The sequence below is a fragment of the Triticum aestivum genome, chromosome 2A (assembly GCF_018294505.1).
Source record: "Triticum aestivum cultivar Chinese Spring chromosome 2A, IWGSC CS RefSeq v2.1, whole genome shotgun sequence".
In the NCBI taxonomy this organism is placed as follows: domain Eukaryota; kingdom Viridiplantae; phylum Streptophyta; class Magnoliopsida; order Poales; family Poaceae; genus Triticum; species Triticum aestivum.
The window spans coordinates 5,597,688-5,624,742 of NC_057797.1; the positions used below are offsets into that span (position 1 = coordinate 5,597,688).

Consider the following 27,055-nt stretch of genomic DNA (forward strand, 5'->3'; position numbering starts at 1 on the left):
GGAAGAAACAGCAGAGCAAGAGATTATGCAGGAGAAGAGGATGCGAGCTACCAGCGGGGACATCAGGGAGTAGTGGAAAAAAACATTCGTAAGAGGCTGGTCTCTTCTGAAGGCACGCTAAATGTTAGAGGGCAACCCGTCCCCAATCTTGCAGGCAAAGTGGCAGATACTGTCCTTTTACTGGAGGGAGGCTCAACCTCAACAGATAATGATGGAGGGCAAAAGACACCGGGGAAGGTACCGATAGTGAAGAGAAGGAAGCAGGGTGAGAAAGGAGATGTCCGACAGGATGAACTGATGACAGAGGCGGCCTCCCACGAGGAGGACCGCCGAGCCAAATGAATGCTTTGTGTTGGAACTGTCGCGTTTTGGGCAACCCCGCGACAGTTCGGGAAGTCCGTGACCTCACGGCAAAATTTTCCCCGGCCGTGTTGTGCTTAGTAGAAACTCAATTGTCGAGCGCACGTGTCGAGATTTTAGCTCAATCGTTCGGATATGATAGACCCTTTGCTGTTAGTAGCTCGGGACGGAGTGGAGGTCTTGTAATTTTCTGGAATGAATCAATAAAGCTAGAAGTTACCGGCTACTCGAAATATCATATAGACACTAATATATCTGATCTTGGACCTTCGCCATGGAGGTTAACATGTGTGTACGGAGAAGCACAGGTGGCGGAACGATATAAAACATGGGACACGCTGTGCTCTATTTCGGCCGCGTCAACACTGCCTTGGGCAGTGTTGGGAGATTTTAATGAGGTTCTAATTCAATCAAAACATGAAGGAGTCAACTTGAGAGGCCAAGGGCAGATGGAGGGATTCAGGGATGCCCTAGATGTTTGTGGCTTGATGGATTTAGGCCACAAAGGAAGATGGTGGACATTTGAGAAGAGGGTTGCGGGTGGGACTTACACAAGAGTCCGCCTCAACCGAGCAGTCGTAGATGCAGCGTGGAGTTCTCTTTTTCCGCTCGCGGAGGTGAGCAATGAGAGTGCAGCTTGCTCTGATCACGGGCCTATAGTGCTGAAGCTATCGGATGATGAGGATGCGAGGAGGAAGCCGAAGAGCTTCAAGTACGAGGTAATGTGGGAGAGACACCCAGAGTTATATTCATTCATAGAAACGAACTGGAATGGCAAACCGAAGGGTTTTTCAGCAATTGAGGTCAGATATAAACTTAAAGATCTCAGCGAACATTTGTACAGCTGGGATAGGCATACTTTTGGTAATATAAAGAAGGAGATCAAGCAACTTGCGAAAGAGCTTGAGGTGTTAACGAACGTACCAGGAAGAACAGAACCGAGCCATCTTGAAATCAAAGTGGTTGACAGACTGGTCGAGCTATACCACAGGGAAGAGATCATGAGTAGGCAGCGGTCGCGAGTAGACTGGCTTACTTATGGTGACAGCAATACAAAATATTTCCAGCAAAGAGCATCGATGCGAAGGAGAAAAAACAAGATCACGGCCCTGGCTAGGCCGGATGGGCAATTAATGGAGGATGCAGAAGAGTTAGAGGGTATGACAAATGAGTTTTATAAAGGCCTCTACACCTCAGAGGGATGCAACAATATGCAAGAGGTTTTGGACTCGGTTCCGGTGAAGGTGACGAATGATATGTGAGCACAACTGGACGCGGTGTATACGGAAAAGGAGGTCAAATCAGCACTTTATCAGATGTTTCCTATGAAGGCGCCGGGGCCTGACGGATTCCCGACACATTTCTTTCAGAAGCATTGGGGGGTCTGTGGAGAAGAGGTGTCTAAGGCAGTGCTGGCGATAGTCGACGGAAACGAAAGTGCAGAAGGTATTAACCAGACATATTTGGTCCTCATACCGAAGGTAAAAAACCCTTCTCACTTATCACAGTTCTGACCGATCAGTTTATGTAATGTGCTTTATAAGATAGCTTCTAAAGTTATCGCTAACCGCCTGAAGAATGTGCTCCCTGCGATCATTTCAGCTGAACAATCAGCCTTTGTTCCCGGACGTTTAATCACGGATAACATCATCGTAGCATATGAATGCTTGCATTTTATGAAACGCAATAAAGCTATCAAACACAGACATTATGCTCTTTAATTGGACATGATGAAGGCATATGATAGGTTGGAATGGGAATACTTACGAGCTATCATGCTGAAACTGGGGTTTTCTCAGAGATGGGTTGATATTGTTATGAACTTGGTCACATCAGTCTCTTATTCAGTTTTGTTTAATGGAAAGAAGTTGGAGGAATTTAGACCTAGCAGAGGAATTCGTCAGGGAGATCCTATCTCCCCTTACCTGTTCTTATTGGCAGCGGAGGGCCTTTCAGGCCTATTGAAATATTTAAGTGAGTCATCCCAACTGGGTGGGATACAAGTGGCGCCACTAGCTCCACCTGTTAACCACTTGTTATTCGCAGATGACAGCCTGCTGTTCTTTAAAGCAACCGGGGGAGGGGCGACTGAGGTGTCAAACCTGTTGGAGAACTATTGCCAGGCTTCTGGTCAGAGGATTAACACAGCTAAGTCTTCTATCTTTTTTAGCAAGGGTTGCCCAAACACTATAAATGATGAGATTAAAGCCATACTAAATGTTCCCAATGAATCCCTGAATGAAAAGTACCTAGGATTGCCTTTTGATGTAGGCAATTCTAAAAATGGAGCATTTAAGTACTTGAAGGACAGGCCGTGGAGCAAGGTGAAGGGATGGATGGAAAAATGTTTGTCTTCACAAGGAAAGGAAGTCTTGGTTAAATCAGTGGCACAAGCAGTCCTAGTGTTTTCAATGTCATGTTTTAAGCTACCTCGGGGCCTTTGTGAGCACCTAAACAAGCTAATAAGGCAATTCTGGTGGGGAAGCAGGGAAGGTAAACGTAAGCCAGCTTGGGTTTCTTGGAAGTCTATGACTCAGCCCAAATTCATGGGTGGGCTAGGGTTTCGGGATTTTGAGCTTTTCAATCTAGCTCTTTTGGCAAGACAGTCCTGGAGACTTTTGCAGTGTCTAGATTCTTTGTGTGCGAGAATTTTGAAGGCTGTCTATTATCCTCAAAGCACAATTCTGGAAGTTGAACTTGGGAATCGGCCATCACAGGTATGGCGAGCCATAATGGAAGGAAGAGATGTCCTCAAGCAAGGGATTATCAGGAGAATCGGAGATGGATCAACGACGAGGATATGGGTAGATAACTGGATACCGAGGAACGCTATCATGAGGCCGTTAGCGTGTCTATCGGCCAACCCCCCAACCTTCGTAAGTGAGTTGATTGATGCACATAATGCGGCATGGAATAGAGAAGCGCTTGATGCTAATTTTATTGTTGCGGATACCCTGGCTGTCTTGGCCATTCCGATCTGCACTAGACAAATGGATGATCAATGGGCATGGAACTTTGAGAGGAATGGAGTTTTTTCAGTAAGATCTGCTTACTGTCAGCTATGTGGAATGGCAGATTCATGGCGACACTCACTTTTTGAATGTTCTGTTGCAAGGTGCGTTTGGGCACTGGTTGATGAAAACATACTTGATTTTATTCAAGCGACCCCGGAGCCAAATGCTAAGGTGTGGTTATTTTCAGCCATAGATCATCTACCACAAGATAGCCTGATAGTGATGGCAGTAACTATGTGGGCGATTTGGTGGGTTCGTCGTAAGGCTATTCATGAGGGAGACCTATAGAGCCCGCACGCAACTCATTCGTTTATAAAGAGTTTCATTGCTGAAATTGCAACTGTTCAGAATGGGTCAGCTACAAGGAGCGACTCGCATGCAGCAGTGAGACATGGTGTCAGGCAAGGATGGATACCGCCTGATCATGGTGTTGTCAAGATTCAGGTAGATGGGGGAGTTGCCAGAAACGGGAGAAGAGGAGCAGCTGCCACCATAGGAAGGAACCGCGATGGCCAGTTCCTCAGTTCCTCAGCAATGGTTTTTGATGAGATCAATGATCCACCGATGCTAGAAGCGCTAGCCTGCCGTGAGGCGCTAGCCCTAGCTCAGGATTTACATTTTGATCAGATTGTTGTTTCCTGTGATTGCAAAACTGTTGTGGAGGAAATTAAGAAAGGGACGGCAGGAAGATATAGCATGATTATCAAGGAGATCCAAAGCCAGGCAAGACAATTCACAACGTTGCGACTTCATCTTTGAAGGACGGCAAGGGAATGTTGATGCTCATAATCTAGTTAAATTCTGTATTTCTCTAGTTCAAGGGCGCCATTTGTGGCTGGGAGTACCCCATGATCCCTTTGTTATTCCTGTAAACCAAAACATTAATCAATAAAGTTTGGTTTACCGCTAAAAAAAAAGGTAGTGAATATTCCTCCAGGACCACTTTCTGTCACTGAGCGTAGAAGCAAGGCAAATTCGACCGTTTCCTAGAGCCAGCCAAAGACCATAACGCCTTCTAGACTGCCTTGCCGTTCATTCTCATTTCTTTTAGCCAAAATTTACTCACATTTGTCTTTCTTGACTAGACCACAGTCCACCAAGACTAGTCTACTCAAATTAAGTCCAACTCATATAACACGTCAAGGAGAAATTTGACAAGGAAAAAGGGTAGCAGTTAGTTGGGTTTTTTCTAACACTGCAGATGCCCACAAACGCACACATAGACTCACCTCTAGAAACGCATGCATGCAATTTCACAAAAAAAAAAGGCATGCACACACAACCTACCCAACAGGAGCATCTCCTCCCACTCAACGAACATCAAATAAATCCAGAAAACAGCAAGCACCAGTGCCAAGTTTAGGACTTAAACTCTAGTCGGCTAGTTCCACCACAAGGAACCTCAATTAGTTAGTTCTGATGTGACATCCTGACCTGAAATAAATTCTACTCTCTCCGTTCCTTAATATAAGTTTTTTTACATATTCCAATATGGACTATATACAGAGGAAAATGAGTGAATGTACACTCTAAAATATGTCTATATACATTGTTATGTAGTTCATATTGAAATCTCTAAAAAAGACTTATGCTTAGTAACGAGGGAGTACACATCAACTTATATAACACGTCAAGTCAGACTCGCCCAAGACTCAGCCGAAGACTCAGCAGTAGCAAGGCACCACCACGACACTACTTTGCCATAGTCAGTTACCTTCATATATACATTCCATCCAGAACACCTACCTGGGTATCGGGTCGAAATTGCTAGTGTAACCCGTTGCCAATTTATCCCTCTTCCATTGCACCACTCGAGCGTCGAGCGTTGGAGGCTCGGCAATCAATGGATATCCTCATCTCTACAATCGTAGGCGACCTCATCAGTAGGACGGCGTCGTTCGTGATCAGCAAATACTTCCAGCAGCAGCCTGACATCAACAAGATTGTCCAAAGGCTACAGAGTGTTGTACTGAGAATCGACATCGTCGTCGAGGAGGCTGAGGCGCGGGACATCACCAACCAGGGGATGCTCCGTCAGCTCAAGATGTTGAGGCAAGGAATGTACAAAGGCCACTATGTTCTCGATGCCTTGAGATTCCAAGCGGCCCTCGACGAGGAGAAGGTAAGCCACTCATCATCTGCGCTCTCTAAATTCAGTCCAGCCAAACGGCTCCGTTTCTCTCGGACCGGCAGTGGCAGCAGCAACAGAGAAGCACTGTTGTTCAGCACAAACAACAACATGCGAGAAGAGCTGCAACAGATGGTTGATACCCTTGAAGACACCGTGGCCGGTATGAAGGAGTTTCTTTTCTTCTTGGAATTGTATCCTCGAATCCTTCGCCAACCTTACGGCACATATTTGCTCTTGGACAATTGCATGTTTGGTCGCCAAACTGAACGGGAATGGGTCCTGAAATTCTTGTTGTGTCCCAATGTTATGCCAGACTTGGCTGTACTTCCAATCATTGGTCCAAGAAGAGTAGGGAAGAGCACCCTTGTTGAGTATGTCTGTAGGGATGAGAGTGTGCGTGGTCACTTCTCGATGATCTTGTTCTTTCCAGAAGGCAGTCTCAAGGATAAAGGACTTTTTGACCTGAAAGGAAACAATATTAGTGGCCTAGTCAGACATCAAAATTCTGCTTCTCAAAACAGGTTGCTGATTATTGTTGAACTGGCTGAGGATATTAGTGAGGGAACATGGAGAAGGTTGAAATCTTCCGCAACCAGCATGACACCACGTGGTGGGAGCAAAATCATAATCACCAGTCGATCAAATAGAATTGTGAATCTGGGAACAACCGAAGCACTTCGACTGGAATATCTCCCGCAAGACGTGCATTCGGGAGCACAAACCCAGATGAGCAGCCAAAACTGGCAACGATGGCCATGGAGATGGCTTTGGAGCAGAGACAGAGCTTCGCAGGCGCGCGTATCATTGCTGGGATACTGCGAGATAACTTCAATCCTCGATTTTGGCGCACAACTCTTGAATGTATAAGAGCATATAAACAGACAAACCTCCTTATTTTTGAACAGCACCCAACAGTTCGTTTGCGAGACGATGAACCGGTGTACCATAGGAGATCGGAGAAGAGCAGCAAACATTTCTTGATTTGCAACATTTACCGGTCAGATTCCGAGAATGTTCCCAAGATCAGTGTGCAGGATATTCTCTTAGGATGTGGTGGTACGCTACCCTGTGGAGAATTTGAGGCTCTTGCATGGAGGTCTAGCATACCGCCCTACTACAACTACACGATAAGTTGTAAGATGCAGGCACCACAACCTACAGTAGGAAGGAAGAAGCGTGTACATCAGGATGGGGAACATTTGATTTGAGTAGCACACTGTCTGCGACTCATATCATGTATGCTACCGCCTTCTCTTACGAATTAGAAAATATCATTACTGTCTTGTGGAGTCTTACCAAGTTAGCTAACATATATGTATGTCGCCGTGTAGGCACTAGGCATGGAGTCGTCATATCGTCGTACAAGTGTTTGCATGTCGAGTACATTGTGCTTGTGTTTGGGTAAGTACTTTCAGAGTCAAGACGAATGTTTGCATTGTCAGTTAAGTTAGAGTACAAGACAAGTTGTATTTATAGAGTTGAGTACTTGAGTCTGTATCCTATTGATCTTGATACTATGTGTACTATGTAAACCCAAGCCTTGTAATAATTCTTGAACATGGAGAAAAGAGTAGAGAAAAGGTGCCCCAAACTTGCTCTGTTTCTCATGTGTGTGAGTTTGATCCTTGGGCGGAACCCAGCAAGTCTGTCAAATGTAATTTCTGTGGCAGATTCTTTTCTTGCTGGGCATAAAGATCAGAAAGATAAGCTGGAACGGTAGTGGTGGTATTACCTGGAACTCAGGGCGGTGAGGAGGCAACGATAAATGTAAAACTAAGTTGTTGGATTTTGGCTATTACCCCATGAACTGAGCTGTGTTTTCTATCTTTTGATCAGCACCAAAACCTTCGTGAGCTAGACTCTTTTTCTAACAATACATCAAAACGTGAAGCCTTTGTGTTTCTCCGGAAAACAAAAACATACCTTCATAGGATTAAGCATGCAGCCATACAGACGCTTCTCCCTCCCAGATACTCCCTCCGTTCCAAAATGAGATAGATGACCCAACTTTATACTAAAGTTAGTATAAAGTTGGGTCATCTATTTTGGAACGGAGGGAGTAGATCACAGCCATGATCTTGTGTGCCATGAACTAGGAGTGCCCAGGTATAGTACCCTGATTGCTCCGAAACAGAGCATTCATGTATGGACCTGCAAAAGTATGAACATCGTTCTTATTAACAGGTAGACCTAAGCACCTTCCGCAAGAGCATGTAGCAATAGTCAGGCCGGTAACGAATGCCCATTACCAAGGTCGGACCTCAAACAGATAATTAGTTGAAGGCATCGTCAATCTGCACTTACTTAACACATGGCAAAACCACTAGGTTGGGAACAGGGTAACCATATTTTGCAAGAGGTCAGGGGAAGGTATTGATAAACAGTGTTCATTCAGAAAGTCATTCTTGTGGGTAACTGATTTTGGATACAAACAGAAGTGATTCAGAGGGCGCAAACAGGTTGGAAACAGAGAATTGATGAATTGAGATGCTGCAGCATTTGTGTGATACATACAATTACAAGTTCCCTATCCAGGCCTGAAAAATAAGCGCATTCAGCGTACATTTTAGCATCAAAGGCACAAATTATGATCTCAAACATTTACTACACAAGTAGACCAAATTCAGACTAATTCTGCAGACAACATTGAAGACAGATGAGGACAGTGATGCAGATGCAGTCGGACCCTTGGAAGTTAGCGAGCTAGGAGATGCAGACCCAGACGCCGAGGACGATGAGCGCGGTGCCGAGTGCGGCGGGCGCGGCGCGGGTGGCCTCCCCGAGGAGCGCGGCGGCGACGGCGGTGGCGGCGAAGGTGGTGGCGTTGGTGACGGGCACGGCGACGGAGATGGGCGCGTCGCCGAGGAGCCGGAAGAAGGCCGCGGAGGCGGAGAGGTTGGCGGCGAACGGCGCCGAGTACTGCCACGTGAGGAGCAGGTCGGCCCACCGCCGGACGGCGCCGGTGCCGGCGGGGAGGGAGCGGGAGCGGCGGTCCCAGACGAGCGCTCCCCGGCGCATCAGCGCGTTGGTGGCGCCCCACACCAGGCCCACCGCCACCATGCTCGCCGCGTCGCCGCCCACCGCCGCCATGCTCTCTCGCTCGCTCGCTGGGGTGCGGTGGATCTGGGGGGCTGGACGGCGGTGAGCTCTCCCTCTGTTTCTCTGCTTTCCTCGCTGTGACTGGATCTCGCTGACTTGTTTGGAGGTTTGTGTTTGTGTAATTTCAAGCTTTTGGCTTCTCAAAAGGGAGTTTGTGTTTGGGTAATTTCAAATTTTTGCTAATATCTAGACTATAGAGAAGTTAAAAAATTTGACAAGTTTTGGGCATGCTAAATCTTCTAAGCCCAACTCCAACCGATCCCTTCAAAAATAGAGAACTATTCAGTCGAGTAAAGCTTAGTGAAGTATTTTTACTCCATTAAGTTTTGGTCATTTCTAACCGACCTCTTAAATTTAGCGGAGTAAAACTTACAACTGGCTTGTGCGTTTCATCGAGCTCGCTCCAACAAGGACAAGACAGACAAGGCGGTGATGTGGCGCGTGAAGCTGCGCTAGGTGGTGCCCAAGGAGTGCATGGTGGTGTCCATGGAGCTGCGAGAGGAGGTCTTGTCGTGGTCTTACCTCGGTGTTGGTGTCTCTGCCCTGCCAGCTCGCCAACGCGGAAAGCTTCTTGAGCTCCCGCATAGGCGTGTCCTTCTCGAAGCCCCCACAGCCGCCGGCCCCCAGCGATTGGCCCGACGTGTGGGACTTTGCCATCGGGGTGGACTAGTCGAGGTGCCCGAACAATCTTGAGGTCAACCTAGGCGGTCAGATGGAGAGAACACAACAAAATGACTTGCTCGAAACACGAAGGACACCACGCCAACTACAACTATCAACTATGCTGCCGTCGAAGGCTCAAACTACTAGGGGCAAACAAAGGCGAAAGAAAACAACATCGAGACCGAGCCTAGGCGGTAAACATATTGAAAACATGGACGGCCTTCACAAGAAAGGGACCAAGCACTCAGAGTCGTGGTCAAGCTGCTGCCATCGGGGAGAAAACCCTATCCTCTTCCACCCATGGAGGAAGATGCCAAAACCGCTGGGACATAACAACGCATGTCGTACCAGAGAGCATCACCTGATGGAAAAGCGCTTGGTCTGCAAGAAAACACATCGCTCGCCATCGCCACTTGAAACTCAAAGTAGTCGGACACCTCCCCACCACGACACCACTCATTCAAGACCAACTGTCACAATACGACATCTGCAAGGAGAACACGACTCTCATAATGCCGCCCCCAACCAATCCACAAACATTTTGAGCTTTCGCTCGGGAAAATGACCGGATGTGGGAGGAAGGGTTTTCCACAACTCCTCCAGGGAGGAAAGTGGCACCCTTGGGTGTCACGGCTACCATGGCCAGACCAGCCAGCCATGGGTTCCCCCCGACTCAGAACTGCACCGCCATCACCTCACTAGCAAGAGGACAGACGACCAAGGCCATTATGCACCAGTGTTGATGACAAGGAGTGATTCAAAGAGGAGGGGGGGGGGGGTCGTACCTTCATATATGGAGGCAGGAGCCGAAGAAGGCCCTTCGCCTCGACCACGACCCAGCAACACCTCACCACCCAAGCGACTGAGCGATCCAGCCACCATCACCCGTGGGCCACGCCCGCCGCCTAACTCCCGGGTTGTCGTCCCGCCATCCGATGCCTTCTGCATGGGAAAACAGAGCGACGTGAGCCTCACTGCCACCTTCACCGGTGACCGTGCGGGCTTTCCCGATGCCCCCCTCTGATGACTGGCAGGGAGATGGGGGAGCGAGGCGTCGATCTGGGAACCCTAGTCGTCCCGGTGCCGCCCTGGGACAACTACACGATAGTCCCAATTGGTTTTCTCTGAAATATGGCTCACAGTGTTTATTTTTTTCAAAAAGAAAAATTGTATGACTTAAAATTGCCAAAAAGTAATAACTGAAAAATGCATGTTGGACAAGCAGTACACCACGAGGCAGTAAGACGGTGGTAATAATTGGGAGGTGTACACGTGTAAGCTTGAAGGGACGCTGTGTATCTCTAGTATTTACCAGTGTCTTCTTCCTCCTCTGGCTCACACTCACAGTCACTTCACCCATCGGAGCTTCCGAAGGAAGTGCATCCGGCCAGCCATGGCGATCGACGAGCCCACCAAAGTAACCCCCCTCCTCCTCTGTTCCAGCTACCATCACCATCTGCTTCTCTACCCCACTGAACTCACTTACTTATTTTATTTATGTAAAATTTCTTGGGGTTTCTTCATGCTATTTCTGTGTTTCGAGTGATTTTGTTTCTACGGACTAGTAGAAAATTACTGCTGCTAGTTATTGCTACGTACTCCCTCCGTTCCGAATTACTTGTCTCAGAAATGGATGTATTTAGAACTAAAATACATCTAGATACATTCATTTCTGCGACAACTAATTCCGAACGGAGGGAGTAGATCACAAGATGAAATTTTGCCACAGAATTATTGATCCGTTGCCCGACTAATTTCCAGAGGAAGAGAGGGACGCCAGCGGACTCTGCCAAGTCCAAGATGCGGCGGCAGAAGGTGGTCCATCGAAGGCGCGGTTTGCTTGATGAACGCAGCAGCAGGCACGGCGACGGCAACGACGACGACCATGATTTTGAGCCGGCGGTGAGAACCTCTGTGGACCCATCTGAGCTCACATTGCTGCATTTCAGTTTCAGGCACCTCTGTTCTTCCAGGATTCAGAGTATCAAATGCATGTTCAGAGGCCACCTCAGTAGTCCTTTTTGGCAACCATTTCATTAGCTTTCTCTGTTGTTTCTGAATCTTAAATTGTTGCTAAATCACTACTAGATGGCATTTAGTGACAAAATTATTGATCGAATTTGAGCCGATTGTGAGAAGCACCTGATCCCACATTACTGCATTCCAGGAACAGGAACCTCTCTTCTGTCAGGCTTCAGAGTGTATCAACTGCATGTTGTCATTCATACATACAGTATATCACACATTCTTGTTTTCCTAGAAACGATTTGACATTATTTATAATGTAATAGTGATATGAACAGGAAACGATTTTTCTCGTGTATTTTGTCTGTCGGTCAATTTATTCGACACCGGAACTATATGTGTGTTGCTGAATGTGTTCTAGTTTTATCTGGGAGTCTAGGCTGAGCCTGCTATGAGGCCACTTCAGTAGTCTTTTGTGTCAACGTTTCATTAGCCTTTTATCTGAAACAAACTATATATGTGTTTTGTTTTGGTCCTGTACTACTTGCTGCTAGATCACTAGTTGACATTCAGTAAGTACCAACATGATTGATTTTGCTCTGTCTTGGTTGCATGACTAATTTCCAGGGTAAGGGAGGGACGCCGGCGGGTGATTCCTCTCGTTCTGCCAGGACCAAGATGGGCCAGAAGATGTCGTTGGCGCATCGAAGACTCTCTTTTATTGATGATGGCAGTAGCCTCAGTAGGCACATCGCTGCTGCTGCGGCGGCGGCGAATGATGATGGTGGTGGTTCTGAGCAGATGGTAAGAACCTTCATGGAACCATCTGATCTCACATTTCTGCATTTCAGGCACCTCTGTTCCTCCAGGATTCAGAGTATCAAACGCATTTTCTCATATATCAACCTGAATAAATATAGGAAGCCGCTTTTATCAGTTAGTTGGTTGGTTGGTTGGTCGGTCGATGAATCGAGCATTAGAAAATCTCAAGTACTGACTACTGAGATTGTTATGAGGTCAATTCAGAGTACTTTTTTTTGTCAAACATTTCATCTGCCTTTTCTCTTTCTTTCTGAATCTTCCGTCACGCTTACCTTGTGGAACCGTCAAACAAACTGAAATTTAACTGCTTATGTTTTTTTTCCTTATAGCGCTCGTTAGTACTGCAGCAGCTAGTAGTCTAGTACAAGTACACAGTGACTGCAGAGCGTCATCCATGTTATTAGACTATATTATGTATACATTTTTTTATCTTTACTAATTTTGAACTTCTCGTGACACGATAATAAAAATTTGGCAATCTTAGGATGAGGAGTTCGCTGCTGATGTTGCTCAGAAGAATACGGCAGTTGATGGCAGCGATGACAACTTTGTTCCACTGATAGTGAGTGTTTTTGCTTTAGTTCTCTTGTATATGCACCAATTACACCACACATGGACCCATTCACAGCATCAATTTTAGTGAAAACATAATGTCTGACATCATCGCAATAGTTCCTCATTTTCATTTCCATCTCGATCATAAGTTTCATAAAATACGATCATATAAATTATTGGTGTAACCTCGTTATGGCAGATGATGAGAACCAAGAATGTGAAGAGTGAGCCTGGAAAGCATCCCGGCTCTCGATGTAAACACAAAGCCCAGAGAACTATCACTAAAGCTCATAAAGTAAGATAACACTCCCTTATTCTATCCTTGTATGTGTGTGTGATATGAACTAATAAATAGATAAATTGCGAACAAATATATTATGAATTCAAGATGCTTTCTATGGTTGGACAGTGTTAGAGTAGCTTTTCTTTGCTTCTTTTGGCTTTCTTTTACTGGTCTCTAGATTTTTCTGTACCAATAGTTCTTTCTTCTAATACAAAAATATGCACATTTTGGTCCGTATTTGACAGAAAAAATACACCCGCAACGCTTTATTTCGGCTCATCCAAAAATTTCACAACTCAGATTATTTGTTATATCCAGTCGCATATATAAAGCTATACTGAATTCATTGTTCTGCTTTTTCAGAGGAAGAAGACAAGGAGGCCAGCAGGTTCCAAGAGGAAGATAGAGAAGAAGCCAATGTTGGTTGACAACAACAACATTAGTAAGAGTAATAAAGGCACGGATGCTGACTTTGAGCCAGAGGTAAGGTCTCACCAATTACTTGTTGATATATCACACCCTTTAAAAAAATATGATGCTGTAACTGAGTATAAGCAGGTCAATATGTGTATTACATTCTCGAATGTGGATGGTATAGTCAAAATTTCTTATTTGGGCAACAGACTAACTATGAACAATTTGTGACTTGACAGATACCTGATGATGATAGCCGGAAGAAATATGCAAGGTATTTCAACTTTTGTTGTTTTCTGGTTAGTAGAGTGTTCAAAAGCTGTCAAGTGTGTCTATCTGAATTATAGTGTTTTGGGCTTGTATGGCAGTGCTTTGGACAGAGCTTTAGAGGTAGAAAACAAATTGCCAGCAGAAGGTCCAAGCTTCGTCAAGCTTATGCAGAAATCACATGTTGTTAAAGGTTTTTGGCTGGTAAGTATCTATTTGTTAGGTGTTCGAAGTTTTGACCAATGCCGAATAATCCGGTGATGTTTTTTATTCTTATGAACTACACTCAGTTTGTGTTTTTATTTAGAAGATTAAGTTACAAGGCAGTTGATGTCTCCAGAAAACACAGGCATAAAAATTTAGAGCTCGTCTACATTTGTGATATTCAGTTTCTTAGACAGAGGGGCAGAGAATCAAGTGTCCCTGATTAGTTTTTAGCTTTCTTTTTTCTTCCACTGCATTTGAATTTTGTGTTGCTCTCCCAGGGTGTCCCGCTCCGCTTTTGCAGAGAGCATCTTCCAAAGCATGATGTTACAATTGTATTAGAAGATGAGGATGGGCACGGGTTTGATACAATTTACCTAGCTCGCAAGCAGGGCCTAAGTGGTGGGTGGCATGGGTTTGTGGTACGCCATGGTCTTAAGGTCGGCGATGCCGTGATCTTTCAACTCGTCGGACCGAAAAGATTTAAGGTGAGCGCTCACAAATGTTATGTCCACTGTCTGTAATTCTTTTATAATATCCCTTTCCCGAGTGCACGGCAGGGTACTAGTTGTTCCTTCATGATATTTTTTTTTGTGAGTACGCCAAAGGCGTACCATATTTTTATAGAAGGGAGCAAATATTTTTGAGAGAGTTGCCGAGTCCACCCATACCTACTCATTGAGAGAATTGCCGAGTCCACCCATATTTTCCTTCATGATATTGATAATGGTAGGATTTGAGGATTCATTGGTGTGGACAGGTGTATATACTGAGAGAGAATAAGTTCACTACAACCGATGGAGCGCTCGGTCTCTTGAGTTTGGACACGTCCATGGAAAACCACATACCCGGTGAGTAAAAGTATGATCATCTTCATCTTGCAATTTTGCAAAATCTCTCTAATCATGTCTTCTCTTCTGTGACACAGAAAAAGAAGAAGAAACTTCGGATGAAGGTGTCAAGTCCAAGGCGGATCCAGAGGTCACCAAAGTTATCAGAAACAAAGCATCCGACGACGATAGCAATGACCTTTTCAGTGAAGAAGCCGTGAACGGTGGCGGCAGATCAGCAGCAGATCCAGACCCTGATTTGGACGCCGTGAAAACATTCAGAGCCTTCAAGACCGCCGTCGACAGTTCTGTCATTGACCGCAAACTAGTCCCCGATCACCAGCTTTGGACGTACTACAAGCTGTGCGGCGCTCGCAAGGCGTTCCTCCACAGGCGTCTGCCGAAGCACATAAACCCGACGCTAGCCGCAGGGGTGATAGCAGAGACGGCCAGCATCGCTGAGGGCATCAGGTCCTACCCGGCCTCCTCCTCTTCTCCAGAGGACCTCGTGGCGTGGAAGAAGACCCTAGAGTCATTTGAGCTGCTGGGCATGGACGTCAGCTTCATGCGCAAGCGTGTCGACGAGCTCCTTTTCCTCCTCGACGCCGGGCCATCAGATGATCACCCGTCTGAGCGGTACGAGGAGATGAAGCTGGAGCGTGCTCGCACCGCGGAGAAGGTGAGGGCGCTCGAGACGAAGATGGCGAGCCTGAAGGATGCTCTCAAGGAGATGGACATGGAGATGGAGGAGATCGCGGGGGAGAGGAGGAGGGGCCATGCTGATGCTATGCTGCAGCTGGCGGCCGCGCCGTGGTGATCGGCGATCCGACGTCGTCTTGTGCCTTATGTGTTGTGCATTTCGGTGGCTGGCTGGCATCTCTTTCGAGCAGCTCATCACACTTGGTCGACCTATGTTCTAGTTGGTTCTCTGTACATAGAGCAACGTGCTAGTAGCTACGACTACGACGATGTGTTTTGTGTGCACAATAATAGCAGAAGATGGAATGATGAGATGCGGCCTGGTTTCAGGGTTTATCATGGTTCGTGCTTGCAGGCTGCAGCTACTAGTTTTGGTGCCAAACTCAAACATAAACGATCTGTGTTAAGAATAACCCGAGGCATGCGGGCGATCCATCCACCGAGGATCTAGCAATCGCACGAGGCATGGCATCAAGATTTGTTAACGCGAGGTTCATTAGACATGGCCTACTTTTCCGGGGCCTGAGTATGGACACTCCTCTCTGATTACACCATCACAATATTGCACACCGGTTATATGGGTACCGGCACATGCCGTGAGCTCTCTCAACATGTCTGTGTTAGTATTATGTTGGCATAAGTTATATCGTGTGTCTACCTCATATTATATAGAGGCCTGGGATACAAGTGTCTTATAAGGACATGACTCTTACCTTATTTAGACACATTGTAACTCAAGAGAGTCCAACTACAAGCTACCTTGTATAATATATTCGACGCCATTCCAACAAGCTGAAATCTCAGAACTGGACGCATGTCAAAATTTTGCAGATATCCTCACTCAGAGGTAAGTACAAATTCAACTCTGCGGCATGCATTATACCGTTCAGGGAAGCTGCACACGCGTCGTCCACCGAGTTGGGAGCTTGAGGGATGCCGAATGAGACCGAAATATGTGGTGCTCATCTGACCGACTCCACCAAATCTTAGCGATGCCGCAAGGTGTGCGGTGAGCAGGTGCGGGCTCCGGTGGCTGGGTGCGTGAAGGCGTGCAGCAACGCAAGATGAGAGTAGATGCGCGCGCTATGGTAGTCGGCGGGTAGCGGCTTTGGCGAAATATGGGGGCGCGCGACAATGGCGAGGACGGAAGCGGCCATGCACGGGCAAGGGGTTCTTCAGCGGCACGGGCAAGGGCACCCCAGGCAACTCATCCTCCCGTGCTCCTCCTCCTCCGCCGGTGCCAGCCCACTCATCAGGTCGGCAGCATCTGCACATCCGGTGCACGAGGCGCGGTGGCACTGGGAATTCAGGCAGCAGCTACCGTACTCGGACATCACGATGCCAAACTACTGGCACCTGATCCGCAGCAGATCCCGGTGCCGCGGATACAATGGGCGCACGACAAGGAGGTGCGCAGGCGCCGGACGAAGCTTACGCGGGCGCAGCGGCTCATGCCCGCCGGAGACTCTCCCAAAATTGGGAGGTCTAGTTTGCGCTCGAACACAAGGAGCAACGGCGGTTGGGCGTGTAGCGTCACCACGTCAATCCCCCGCCTCCCCTTATCGTCCAGCCAGAGGAGGAGAAAGCCGAGGCGGCCTACCAGGCGCTGCTAGTGGATGCCTTCGCCAACTCCATCGATGAGGACCGACGGAAGGCCGAAGCGGCAGCAGCAGAGGAGGCCGCGTACCAGGCGGAGATGGCGGAGGCCATGGCCCTCTCCGCGGCAAGGGACTGCGTGGTGCCGCCGTCGCCGGCGCGGCTAACCTTGACGACGCATGCGCCCGAGCCGGCTGAGAGGTACGTTCGGACCGGCCAGGTGCAGGAGTTCGTCAGTGCCCCCCCCCCCCCCCCCATTTTGCTTGGTGTCATGCCTATGCAGGAGGCCATTTATCTCGAGCATTGGCGGCAGCGCCGGCTGGCAGATGAGTACGCAGACGCGGAGCAGCGCATGCAGAGGGAGCGGGAGGAAGAGGAGGAGCGCGCCCGCGTCGCCGCATTGCCTCCGCCGCAGCAGACGTTGGAGGAGGCAGCCCTGGCGGCCTATCAAGCCACCTTCGGATGGGCCGGCCCGCCTCCCGTCTTCATCGACCGGTGGCGATGACGAGGGCAAGGGCAAGGCCGATGACTAGGGCTGCATGCGGGTGCCAACTTTTTTATATGAATGTTTAATTAAGTTTAAGTGGACTTTGGCCGGCGGTTGATCGGCCAGTTATTGTAAATTAAGTTTTTATTTTTGTTATATGTGCCACACGTGGTTCATTTTGTTATTTTTTTTTCTTTGGACGCAAATTTGGGTCCGCCTTCCGTTGGACGCTCAAGCCAACCCATTTGAAAAAGCAAACGCGCACATCCGCCTGGCCGAGCCAAATTGAGGAAAAGCGGACAAAGCACGCGTCCGTTCGGGTCACCGCATTAGAATTGCTCTTAGCTGGGTAAGAAATTTGCCTTAAAAAAGATTGGTAGGAAATGATACCTACCGAATTATGTTGGGTTAGTGCAGTGGCAATTTATACCGATTACATCCCTAAAAGACTGATACTATTTGCGGAAACCGATTATTAATGGGTGCATGGTTGTTTAGGCCCTGATTGGTTCATAATTTCTAGGACTTTTTTTAATCCTGACTTATAAGTCTCAAGTCCCTAAAAAGTCCCTATCTGTTTGGTTTCTGGGACTTAACATGGACTAAAAGATCATATTACAACTATAAGTCTCTATAAGTCCCTCCTTGAGAGTCTTATTTCATAAGTCTCAAATGCCCACTTTAAGTCCCTATAAGTCCCTCCTGTTTGGTTTAGATGGGACTTATAGGGACTTTTTTAAGTCCCTAAACCAATAAATCCCTTAAAACAAACACCTTCTTATTTGTCAAGGAAAAAAAATATAATGTCCTTTTAAACATGTTTAGCACCGGCAAGATGATGTTTCCATGGATGGATAAACTCTATGTCATAGCAGAGTGAGGCGCTGATGTGGCTGATCCATCATTTTTTTCTGTATGTAAACTCTATGTCATAGCAGAGTGAGGCGCTGATGTGGACACGAATGAGCTATTTTTTATATATGTTCAGTTCGGCATAACAATGTCAATGCAAGACGGCGCGGCAAAGCACGGGTTCATTTCTAGTCCTTCTCTAAAGCTTGTGATATGTTATTACTAACCATGCCCGCGCGGCGGCACGCCGCGCCCTGTCGATAAATTGTGTGTGTGTGTGTGTGTGTATTTTCGTGTGATAAAAAATAAGACTTTTGTGAGCATGTGGTTGTAGGCATAAGTTTGTAGTCACAAAAAGCAAGGCATCCACAGGAACAATTTGCAAATGATACATTTATTATCAGCATCAGTGCTTCATCTTTTTTTAGAAGAACAGGGAGGCTCCTCCCCGGTTCCATTAACCAGAATGAAACCATACAACGTTGTCAGTGCTTCATCTTGCAAGTTGGAAATTGTACATTGCCCTTTTTTTAATCAAGACCAGACTAATTACATCCATTCGAAGCTTATATCATTCTTGTGGACCCTTCCGCCGGTTTGGTACCCGCAATGAAATGATGCAAAGCCTTTGCAAATTGTTCCGGTGCTTAGCGATAGTGGATGCAGCAATGACTGTGAACAAATAAAAGAGGCATCGATATGATATGCATTTGATTCAGAACTGACCAATCGATTGTGAGTTGAAGTAAAAGTAAAAAAAATCATTCAATAACTTCTAAATCATTTCAAATACTCGTAATTTAAAATCAATTAACCATGATAGAATAAAATAATTATTCGCCGTAGTCTTTCACTCTTATCTTTTAGGAAACAAGAGTTTGTGAGCTGCATATGCATTTTTGCTTGATCAATCCAAGAAGAGGGCCATTCTCATTGTTACAAAAGTAATCACCCTTTAATTGTCAGCAAAACATCATGAAGAAGAACAGAATAAACTCTCTGACATGCTATTGCTATCACTGCTATCTTGCTATCTGTAGGACACAGATAGAAAGAACTTTGAACTGCTAATATCTTAGTGGGTTCAAAATTGTTGACTTGGTGTGACTATAAATATAGTAGATGCTTAATTTTTTGTTGCTGGTGGGTTGCATGCAGTGATCGGTTGTGGATTTCAGGCTGATGTGACTACGTGCATGAGGTTAGTGGGATGTGACTATGTGCATGGGATGTTGTCCCCAACCGACACGCAGATCTCACCCGACCAACTCTAGGAAGACAAATCTGATTTAACTTCGCTACATCCGACAAAATCCGACAGCTACCTATTTAGACCTGTACACAGCCCATCATGCAACCCACTTCTCCGATCTGCATGCAATCAGCAATACATGCCCAAATTTTGGAACATTCTATTTTGCTGTCTTGCCACAATCTATATGAACTTAGCTGGAACAGGCTACAGAATATTCGCACATGTATGTAACTGAAGAAGCAAAGAAATGTCGGACGGCAACACAGACACACGCGGCCACAAGAAGCGGAGCTTCCACCAGACCTGATACTGCGAGGAGGGCACGACGCCATGGCGCCATGTATATCTATGGGTCGGCCCTGGCGCCATGTTCGACGGGAGGGCACGACGCCGACCAACCACAGCGGGAGGGCATAATTGGTTGCCTGCATTACCTCCAACCAGGCTGAGTTGAGCTAAGAAAAACGTGTTTAGTTGCAAACGGGGAGCAGGGCCGGCCCATAGATATACGGGGCCCCGGGGCAAGACAGCAATAAGGGGCCCTTGTGTTTACTCAAAAGCTCAAAATATTTATATTTCAAAAGCAAAGTAATGTCCAGTACATAGCATAGTCTGATGATCTTAATTTGCACTCTAAAACTGACAATACAATTTATTATTTGATCAAGTGAACTACACCATGATAGCAATGAAATGATGTAGTTCGACAAAGCTTGGTTTCCCCAAAAGCTTGCATTCCTAAATTTGAATGGAGACTTAATTTTGTTCTGCAAAACAAAAGTTCCTGTCAAAACTGGCCGCTACTTATATCTTTTGTGTTACCATCAGATAAAAAGTTAGGCATGAACTTACATTTGTTTCTGGATCCTCCCCAATTGGCCATGATCTTCACTCCAAAGTTCTTCACCAGGAAAGTAACTCAATTCTTCCAAATATTCCTGCTCAAGGCATAGTAAAGGAAACTGAGCATTTCACGTCTATACTAGAACTTGGAAATTCGTCTAACACTTCTAGAAGCAAAGTCATCGATTATTGCATCAACATTTATTTCATCCAACTTATCTTTCTCAATACATAAAGTAGCGAGACCATTTAATCGTTCTTGCGACATTGTTGACCTCAAATAGTTCTTTAACAATTTCAACTTCGAAAAGCTATGTTCTGCTGATGCTACAGTCATTGGTACAGTGAACAAAATTCGATAAGCAATTAAAACATTTGGAAAACAGTCAATATCTCTAACAAACTCAAAAATCTCCATAGCATGCAATGGCAAATCTGATTCTGGTAAAGTCATTTGCAGCAGTCTTAATTCAGAAAAAAGATCATCTAACTCAACATCGCATGAACCATTTTGTGAAAATGTTTCTACGAACTTAGCACAACATTTGCGTAGTTCAACATCATCCAATAACTTCATGTCTTTTGAGCTAAGTAAGAAGCCAAATATACTTTTGAACACTTTGAGTTCTTTGAATCTAGATTTCAAAGAGACCTTTGCAATATCAACCACAACTAAGAAATAATTAACTTCGAACGCCTTCCCAGCTTTTAGAACTTTTTCTTTGTTATCTGGTTCATCAAATTGTTTCTTCCTAGTAACATTAGGTTTTATTGGAAATGATGGTTCTATGCCCATGTCAATTGCTACACCTTTGGCGATAGTCAAACAAGATGCAAATCCTTCATCTCTGTACTTATCAAAAAAGTGCATTACGCCTTCAATTTGCTGCAAGGTAGAGTCGACACACATAGATGCAGACTGCAACTTCTTGCTCACCATGTTTACAGCAAATAATATATCATGCCAAATAACCATGCCAAGTAAAAACTCAAAACTACCAAGTGCATCAAATAAATTTTTTGCGTCGCTCTTTGACTTGGCATCATCACAAATTTTACATAACTCGGACAAAGCTAGCCTTAATTGTGGAGCTTGATATCTAATAGCTTTTACACTTTTGATTCGACTCTCCCACCGAGTATTAGACAAACCTTTCACCGTTAAACTAGGAATATGGTCAAGTAAAACTTTCCATCTTTTTGTGGAACTTGAAAATAAAACATAAATTCGTTGCACAATTCCAAAGAAGGATATAGCTTTACTACAAGAACTTGCCATATCACACAAAGTAAGATTGAGGCTATGACACGCACATGGCATATATAGAGCTCTTGGATTTCTTTCAAGTAAACGACTTTGTACCCCTTGTTTATTTCCTTTCATGTTGGAACCATTATCGTACCCTTGGCCCCTTACATTATCAATATTTAAGCCATAAGACTCTATTGCATCAAGAAGTACATTAAAAAGACCCAAACCAGAAGTGTCATCCACCGTCAAAAATTCCATAAAGAATTCTTCTATTTTTATTTTCTTATTTGACATGTTAACACATCGAATAATTAGGGTCATTTGTTCTTGATGGCTAACATCTGGAGTACAATCAAGAATTATGGAGAAATATTTAGCCTCTTTAATAATTTGTAAGATAGAACTAGTAACACTAGAGGCCAATAGAGAAATCAACTCATTCTGGATTTTGTGGCTGAGATAGTGATGATAAATTTCATCATTTTGAATTCGTCTAAGATGTTCTTGCATTATTGGATCAAATTCAGCAATCATCTCTACACATGCCAAAAAATTACCATTATTGTGTTGGTAAAGTTTCTCACTACATCCACGAAAAGCCAAGTTACGTTTACCAAGATATTTAACAATGGCTACTAATCTCACTAACACTTGTCTCAAACGTTCTTTCTCCTTATTGATCTGCTGCTGGAAATCCTTATCAATGGTCTTATTTTTGGCTAGTCTAACTTTTAACTCATTCCAAGTGTTCATGGTTTTAATATGGTCTACACCATTTTCATGTTCTTTAAGCCTCTCGCTAAGATGCTTCCAGTCACTCAATCCATTACCTGCTAATGCACTCTTGTTGCTATGGGATTTGAAAAGCTTGCAACAAAAGCAGTACACTTTGTTAGCATGTTGAGAGTAAACCAACCATTTCCTATCATGTACCTCTCCATTGCTCAACTTTCTGGAATAATAAGATTGTGAAAAATGTCTAGAATTAATATCTGGAGGGTACACAATATCATCATTTCTTACGGGACCCTTCTGAACTAAAATATCCCTAGCCTTATCATCCAGATTATCCCAGTTTCGTGGATCAAAAATGTCAACAGTGAATGGTTGTTGTTTATCGACACTCAGTGAATGAGTTACATTTTCTTCCTCACTGGAATTGTTATTACCCTCATTCATATCATCATCAGTAGAATTTGTATTCTCAGTTGGTTGTTCTTCAACACTTACTATGGCCAATTCCAGGGGATCTCTAGAAGAACTAACAGGTCTGAAAAAATTGTTAAGTGATCCTTTCAGGGATTTTACCTCTTCATCTTTTTCCCTTTTTCTCTTCCTTTTGGCACTACCAGATAAATGCTTTCTAGAGGACATCTCACTAAACAAGAACAAGCAGCATAAAATGATTAAAACAAGGAACAAAAGCACCTGAATGTGGTTGTAGGTGGCCAAATCAGTAGATCTGGAGGTTGCAGGCAGCACGAACAAGAACACAACACCCCCCTTCTCCACTTCAGCAGTTCTCCTAATCTCCTGGCTCCCGAGCGCTGAAACTTAGATCCACTGAAGTCTGAAGAGCACAAGATAAGAAGAAGAGATGTCAGGTATGGAGTCGTCGGAGGGCACGCTATATAGTTGACAGGGGAACGGGGTTATGGGGAGGAAGAAAAGAAGAACACGTACCGTCTCCTCTCCAACGTTTAGCTGATGGGGAACGAGCAGAACCTTGAAGAAGGAAGGAGAGACGATTGGGGAGCCGATTTGCGCCTTTAATCTCCATTAATGGCCGGCGGCGATCTTGGAATCGGAGACGGCACGGGAACGGCGGCGCTGTTTTGGGAGTCTGAGATTTGGGGAAGAGTAGTCGAGGAGCGCACGGGAAAGATCGACGCTGAGGGCCCTCTTTACTGTCGCTTATTTTCTGGGCTTCCTATCCAACCTACAGAGGAAATAATACCTGGGCCGGGGCCCCTGCCTTCCGGGGGCCCAGGGCGGGCGCCCCGTTTGCCCGGCCTATGGGCCGGCCCTGACGGGGAGCCCTAGCTTGTATCGGCACGAACCTTAAAGCTGCCCAGAGCCTGACTCGTTGGAAACCCTCGAATCGGCAGTTTCCAGCGAGTCAGGCTGAGTGCAGCGCAAAAGGAAGGCAGCGCGTTTGCGACGGTGCAAGGTGAAATCGAGTGGAGATGATGGAAGATGGAAACCAGCCGTGGCAGGACGACGTGAAATCTAGCCTCACCGCCCCATTTACTCGGTCGCCACTAGCTCTAGAAGAAGCACTTTCTCTATTATTAGCACTGGCGGCGGTGACTCAGATATGAGCAAGTGGCAGCGGCAGAGGCGACGGACGCGGCAGCACGAGCTGCTTCTCCCCTTCCTTTTGGCCACCATCTGGTCCTCCTCGACTCAGCCATGCCACCCTCCTTCCTCATCGTTGTGTCCGAAGCCGGTAAGCAACATGGAATCCCGTAGGATTGATTTCTCCATCACCTCAACCCCAATGTCATGGAGAAGCTTCCCAAACAGTCGACGATGGAGCCAGGTGGCGGGGTGCACTCGGTTCCATTTCCGTGCGAGACTTTGGCTTGAGTTATTTTATCCTCATGTGAAGCTCGCCGGCTCAGAAGTTCTCCCTGTGGGGTTATTTTTGCAACTTAGAGGATTCCCTGCTGGAGGAGAGCTTAGGGTTCCATGCACCCACTCGGTGGACCGAATCAATACCGGCTGCCAAGCAGGAGGGGATCAAACCTTTACTTCTCCAAGTCCACTCCTTCGTGAGCGATGGGTTATCCCTCCGCATCTTGGTCAAGATTTTTTGTAGCAGAGGATCCTTTTGTGAGAAGAATTGGGAAGCGTAGAACCCTTCGTATGGGCCGCATTGTATTATATAGAGAACATGCCGTGGCTTACAAGGGAGAGATCTATCGAGAGAGAGGAGATCGACTAGAGTTCGGTACAGGAGGTTGAAGAGAGATAGAGATAAGAGAAGATAAGATTACGGAGGTTTAAACCAACTACTCCTATCTCTATACACCGTATATTCTAACATTCCCCCTCAATCTGAACCGAGTGAACTTTACCAAGGTTAAGATTGTTCTTGAAGTCATTCAATCTTCCTGTAGTAAGAGGTTTTGTGAAGCCATCAGCAAGTTGATCACCAGTTGGTATAAATCGAATATCAAGTAGCTTGCGAGCTACTCTTTCTCTGACAAAGTGAAAATCAACTTCAATATGTTTAGTTCATGCATGGAAAACAGGATTAGCTGAGAGATAGGTTGCACCAATATTATCACACCATAACCTCGCAGTTTGTGGAGCCTTGACCCCAAGTTCATATAACAGAGTCTGTATCCACATCACCTCAGCTGTAGCATTAGCCAAAGCTTTATACTTAGCTTCTGTACTGGACCTAGAAACAGTAGCCTGTTTTCTTGCACTCCACGATACAAGATTTGTTCCCAGAAACACAGCAAAACCACCTGTGGACCTTCTGTCATCAGCACACCCTGCCTAGTCTGCATCAGAATAGGCAGTAACAAGCAAGGACATGGACTTGATAATCCGAAGTCCAAGACCTGTTGAGTATTTGAGATACCTTAAAATCCTTTTTACCGCAGTCCAATGTGTTGTTCTAGGTGCATGCAAATATTGACAAACTTTGTTTACAGAGTAAGATATATCAGGACGTGTAAGAGTCAAATACTGTAAAGCACCAACAACACTTCTGTATTTTGTTTCATCATCTGATCCAAGTGCTTCTCCACTATCAATTGTAAGTTTTTCTGAGGTTGAAATTGGTGTACTCACAGGTTTGCAATGTTCCAATCCTACTCTCTTGAGTATATCAATGGTGTATTTTTCTTGTGTAAGAAGTATACCATCCTTTATCTGTTTAACTTCTATGCCATGAAAATAATGAAGATCACCTAAGTCTTTGAGAGCAAATTCCAACTTCAAATCCTTAAGTAAACAGGTTGTAGCATGTGCACTTGAACTGGCAACAATTATATCATCGACATAAACGAGCACAAAAATAGTGATCTTATCCTTATGATAAAAGAATAATGAAGTATCTGCTTTAGATGGTGTAAATCCAAGTTGTTGTAATTGCATGTTTAACCTGGAGTACCAAGCTCTTGGGGCCTGTTTTAAACCATATAAAGCCTTATCCAACTTACAGACATGGTGTGGTGCACTTTGATCATCATATCCTGGTGGTTGTCGCATGAACACTTCTTCCTCAAGAACACCATGAAGAAACGCGTTCTGAACATCTAGCTGACGTAGACTCCAACCTCTGGAAACAACAATAGACAGTACAAGTCGAATGGTAGCTGACTTAATAACAGGACTAAAAGTATCTTCATAATCAATACCAAACCTCTGTTTAAAACCTTTGCCAACTAGTCTAGCTTTGTACCTGTCTATGCTTCCATCATATTTTCTCTTTATCTTATATACCCACTTACAATCTATGACATTATGACCCTGCCTTGGTGGTACTAGATGCCACATTTTATTTTTCATGAGTTCATCATATTCATGATCCATAGCTTCTTTCCAATCTCTATGTGTAAGAGCATCATGCAAACAGGTTGGTTCTCCAATATGACTGAGAAAAGCACGTTTAACTTTGTCATACCTGACCGTGCCATCAGTGTATTCCTTTTCCTTGATAATACTTGACTGGGATCTGGTGTGCCAGCGCGGAAGTGTTGGTGCAGGCACAGAAAATCCTGGTTCAGAAACTGGTGTAGGAGATCCTGTGACAGACGGCGACGTAGAATCCAGCGCAGAAGATCCCGGCTCCTGATCCGAGAAGGATATCCGCGCAGAGGCTGCAGGAGATCCTGGCGCATTCGGCGCGTGATCCATGGAGGATCCAGACCGCAGCGGCGCGTCGCCTTCGTCGGCTGGATCGAGGCGCGGGCTCCCGTCGCCCAGTGCGCCGCGTGGAGACGCAGTTTCCCCCGCACGGGGGCAGGCACGTGGGCTGGCGGGACCCACCAGGCGCAGCCTGTCGGCCACATCCGCCGCGGGAGAGCTGGATGCCTTCGGATTGGCTGGCTGATCATGTGCACAATTCCACTCAAAATGGTGTTTCTAATGATATTTGTGCAAAAACAGGCTGTGATTTTATGTGTCCAGAATAGGACGAATTTGGCGCAGAGCACGAGGCTGATTCTCCTGGCAGCAGCGACAGCAGCGGCGCGCGATCCCGCGCTGATCCGCGCGTCAGGACTGCGCCTGGCACCCACCCCGAGATACGAATTTGGCGCAGAGCACGAGGATCAGGGATCTCGGGGCGGGTGCCAGGCGCAGTCCTGACGCGCGGATCAGCGCGGGATCGCGCGCCGCTGCTGTCGCTGCTGCCAAGAGAATCAGCCTCGTGCTCTGCGCCAAATTCGTCCTGTTCTGGATACATAAAATCACAGCCTATTTTTGCACAAATATCATTAGAAAC

General features: G+C 45.8%; 2 protein-coding genes and 1 pseudogene across 2 annotated transcripts; 2 read left to right on the plus strand and 1 right to left on the minus strand.

Annotated features, from left to right (window-relative positions):
* The first annotated feature begins 5,185 nt into the window (after positions 1–5,185).
* Positions 5,186–7,206, plus strand: LOC123186933 (disease resistance protein RGA2-like; annotated as a pseudogene).
* A 759-nt stretch (positions 7,207–7,965) lies between these two features.
* On the minus strand, positions 7,966–8,716 carry LOC123186934 (transmembrane protein 234 homolog). Its single transcript, XM_044598665.1, has one exon. It carries the CDS (start codon positions 8,593–8,595, stop codon positions 8,209–8,211), a length of 387 nt encoding a protein of 128 aa, XP_044454600.1. The 5' UTR covers positions 8,596–8,716; the 3' UTR covers positions 7,966–8,208.
* Positions 8,717–10,555: 1,839 nt separating this feature from the next.
* Positions 10,556–15,611, plus strand: LOC123184169 (B3 domain-containing protein Os01g0234100). Its single transcript, XM_044596333.1, has 11 exons — positions 10,556–10,684; positions 11,029–11,169; positions 11,860–12,036; positions 12,539–12,616; positions 12,809–12,904; positions 13,256–13,375; positions 13,546–13,580; positions 13,675–13,777; positions 14,059–14,265; positions 14,538–14,628; positions 14,706–15,611. Exons 1-11 carry the CDS (start codon positions 10,661–10,663, stop codon positions 15,422–15,424), a joined length of 1,791 nt encoding a protein of 596 aa, XP_044452268.1. The 5' UTR covers positions 10,556–10,660; the 3' UTR covers positions 15,425–15,611.
* The last annotated feature ends 11,444 nt before the right edge of the window (positions 15,612–27,055 follow it).

Coding starts and splice junctions, on each gene's coding strand:
- LOC123186934 (XM_044598665.1), bottom strand. CDS start 8,595: ATGGCGGCGGTGGGCGGCGACGCGGCGAGCATGGTGGCGGTGGGCCTG.
- LOC123184169 (XM_044596333.1), top strand. CDS start 10,661: ATGGCGATCGACGAGCCCACCAAA. Junction 14,266..14,537: donor TCGGACCGAAAAGATTTAAG/GTGAGCGCTCAC, acceptor TGGTGTGGACAG/GTGTATATACTGAGAGAGAA. Junction 14,629..14,705: donor CATGGAAAACCACATACCCG/GTGAGTAAAAGT, acceptor TCTGTGACACAG/AAAAAGAAGAAGAAACTTCG.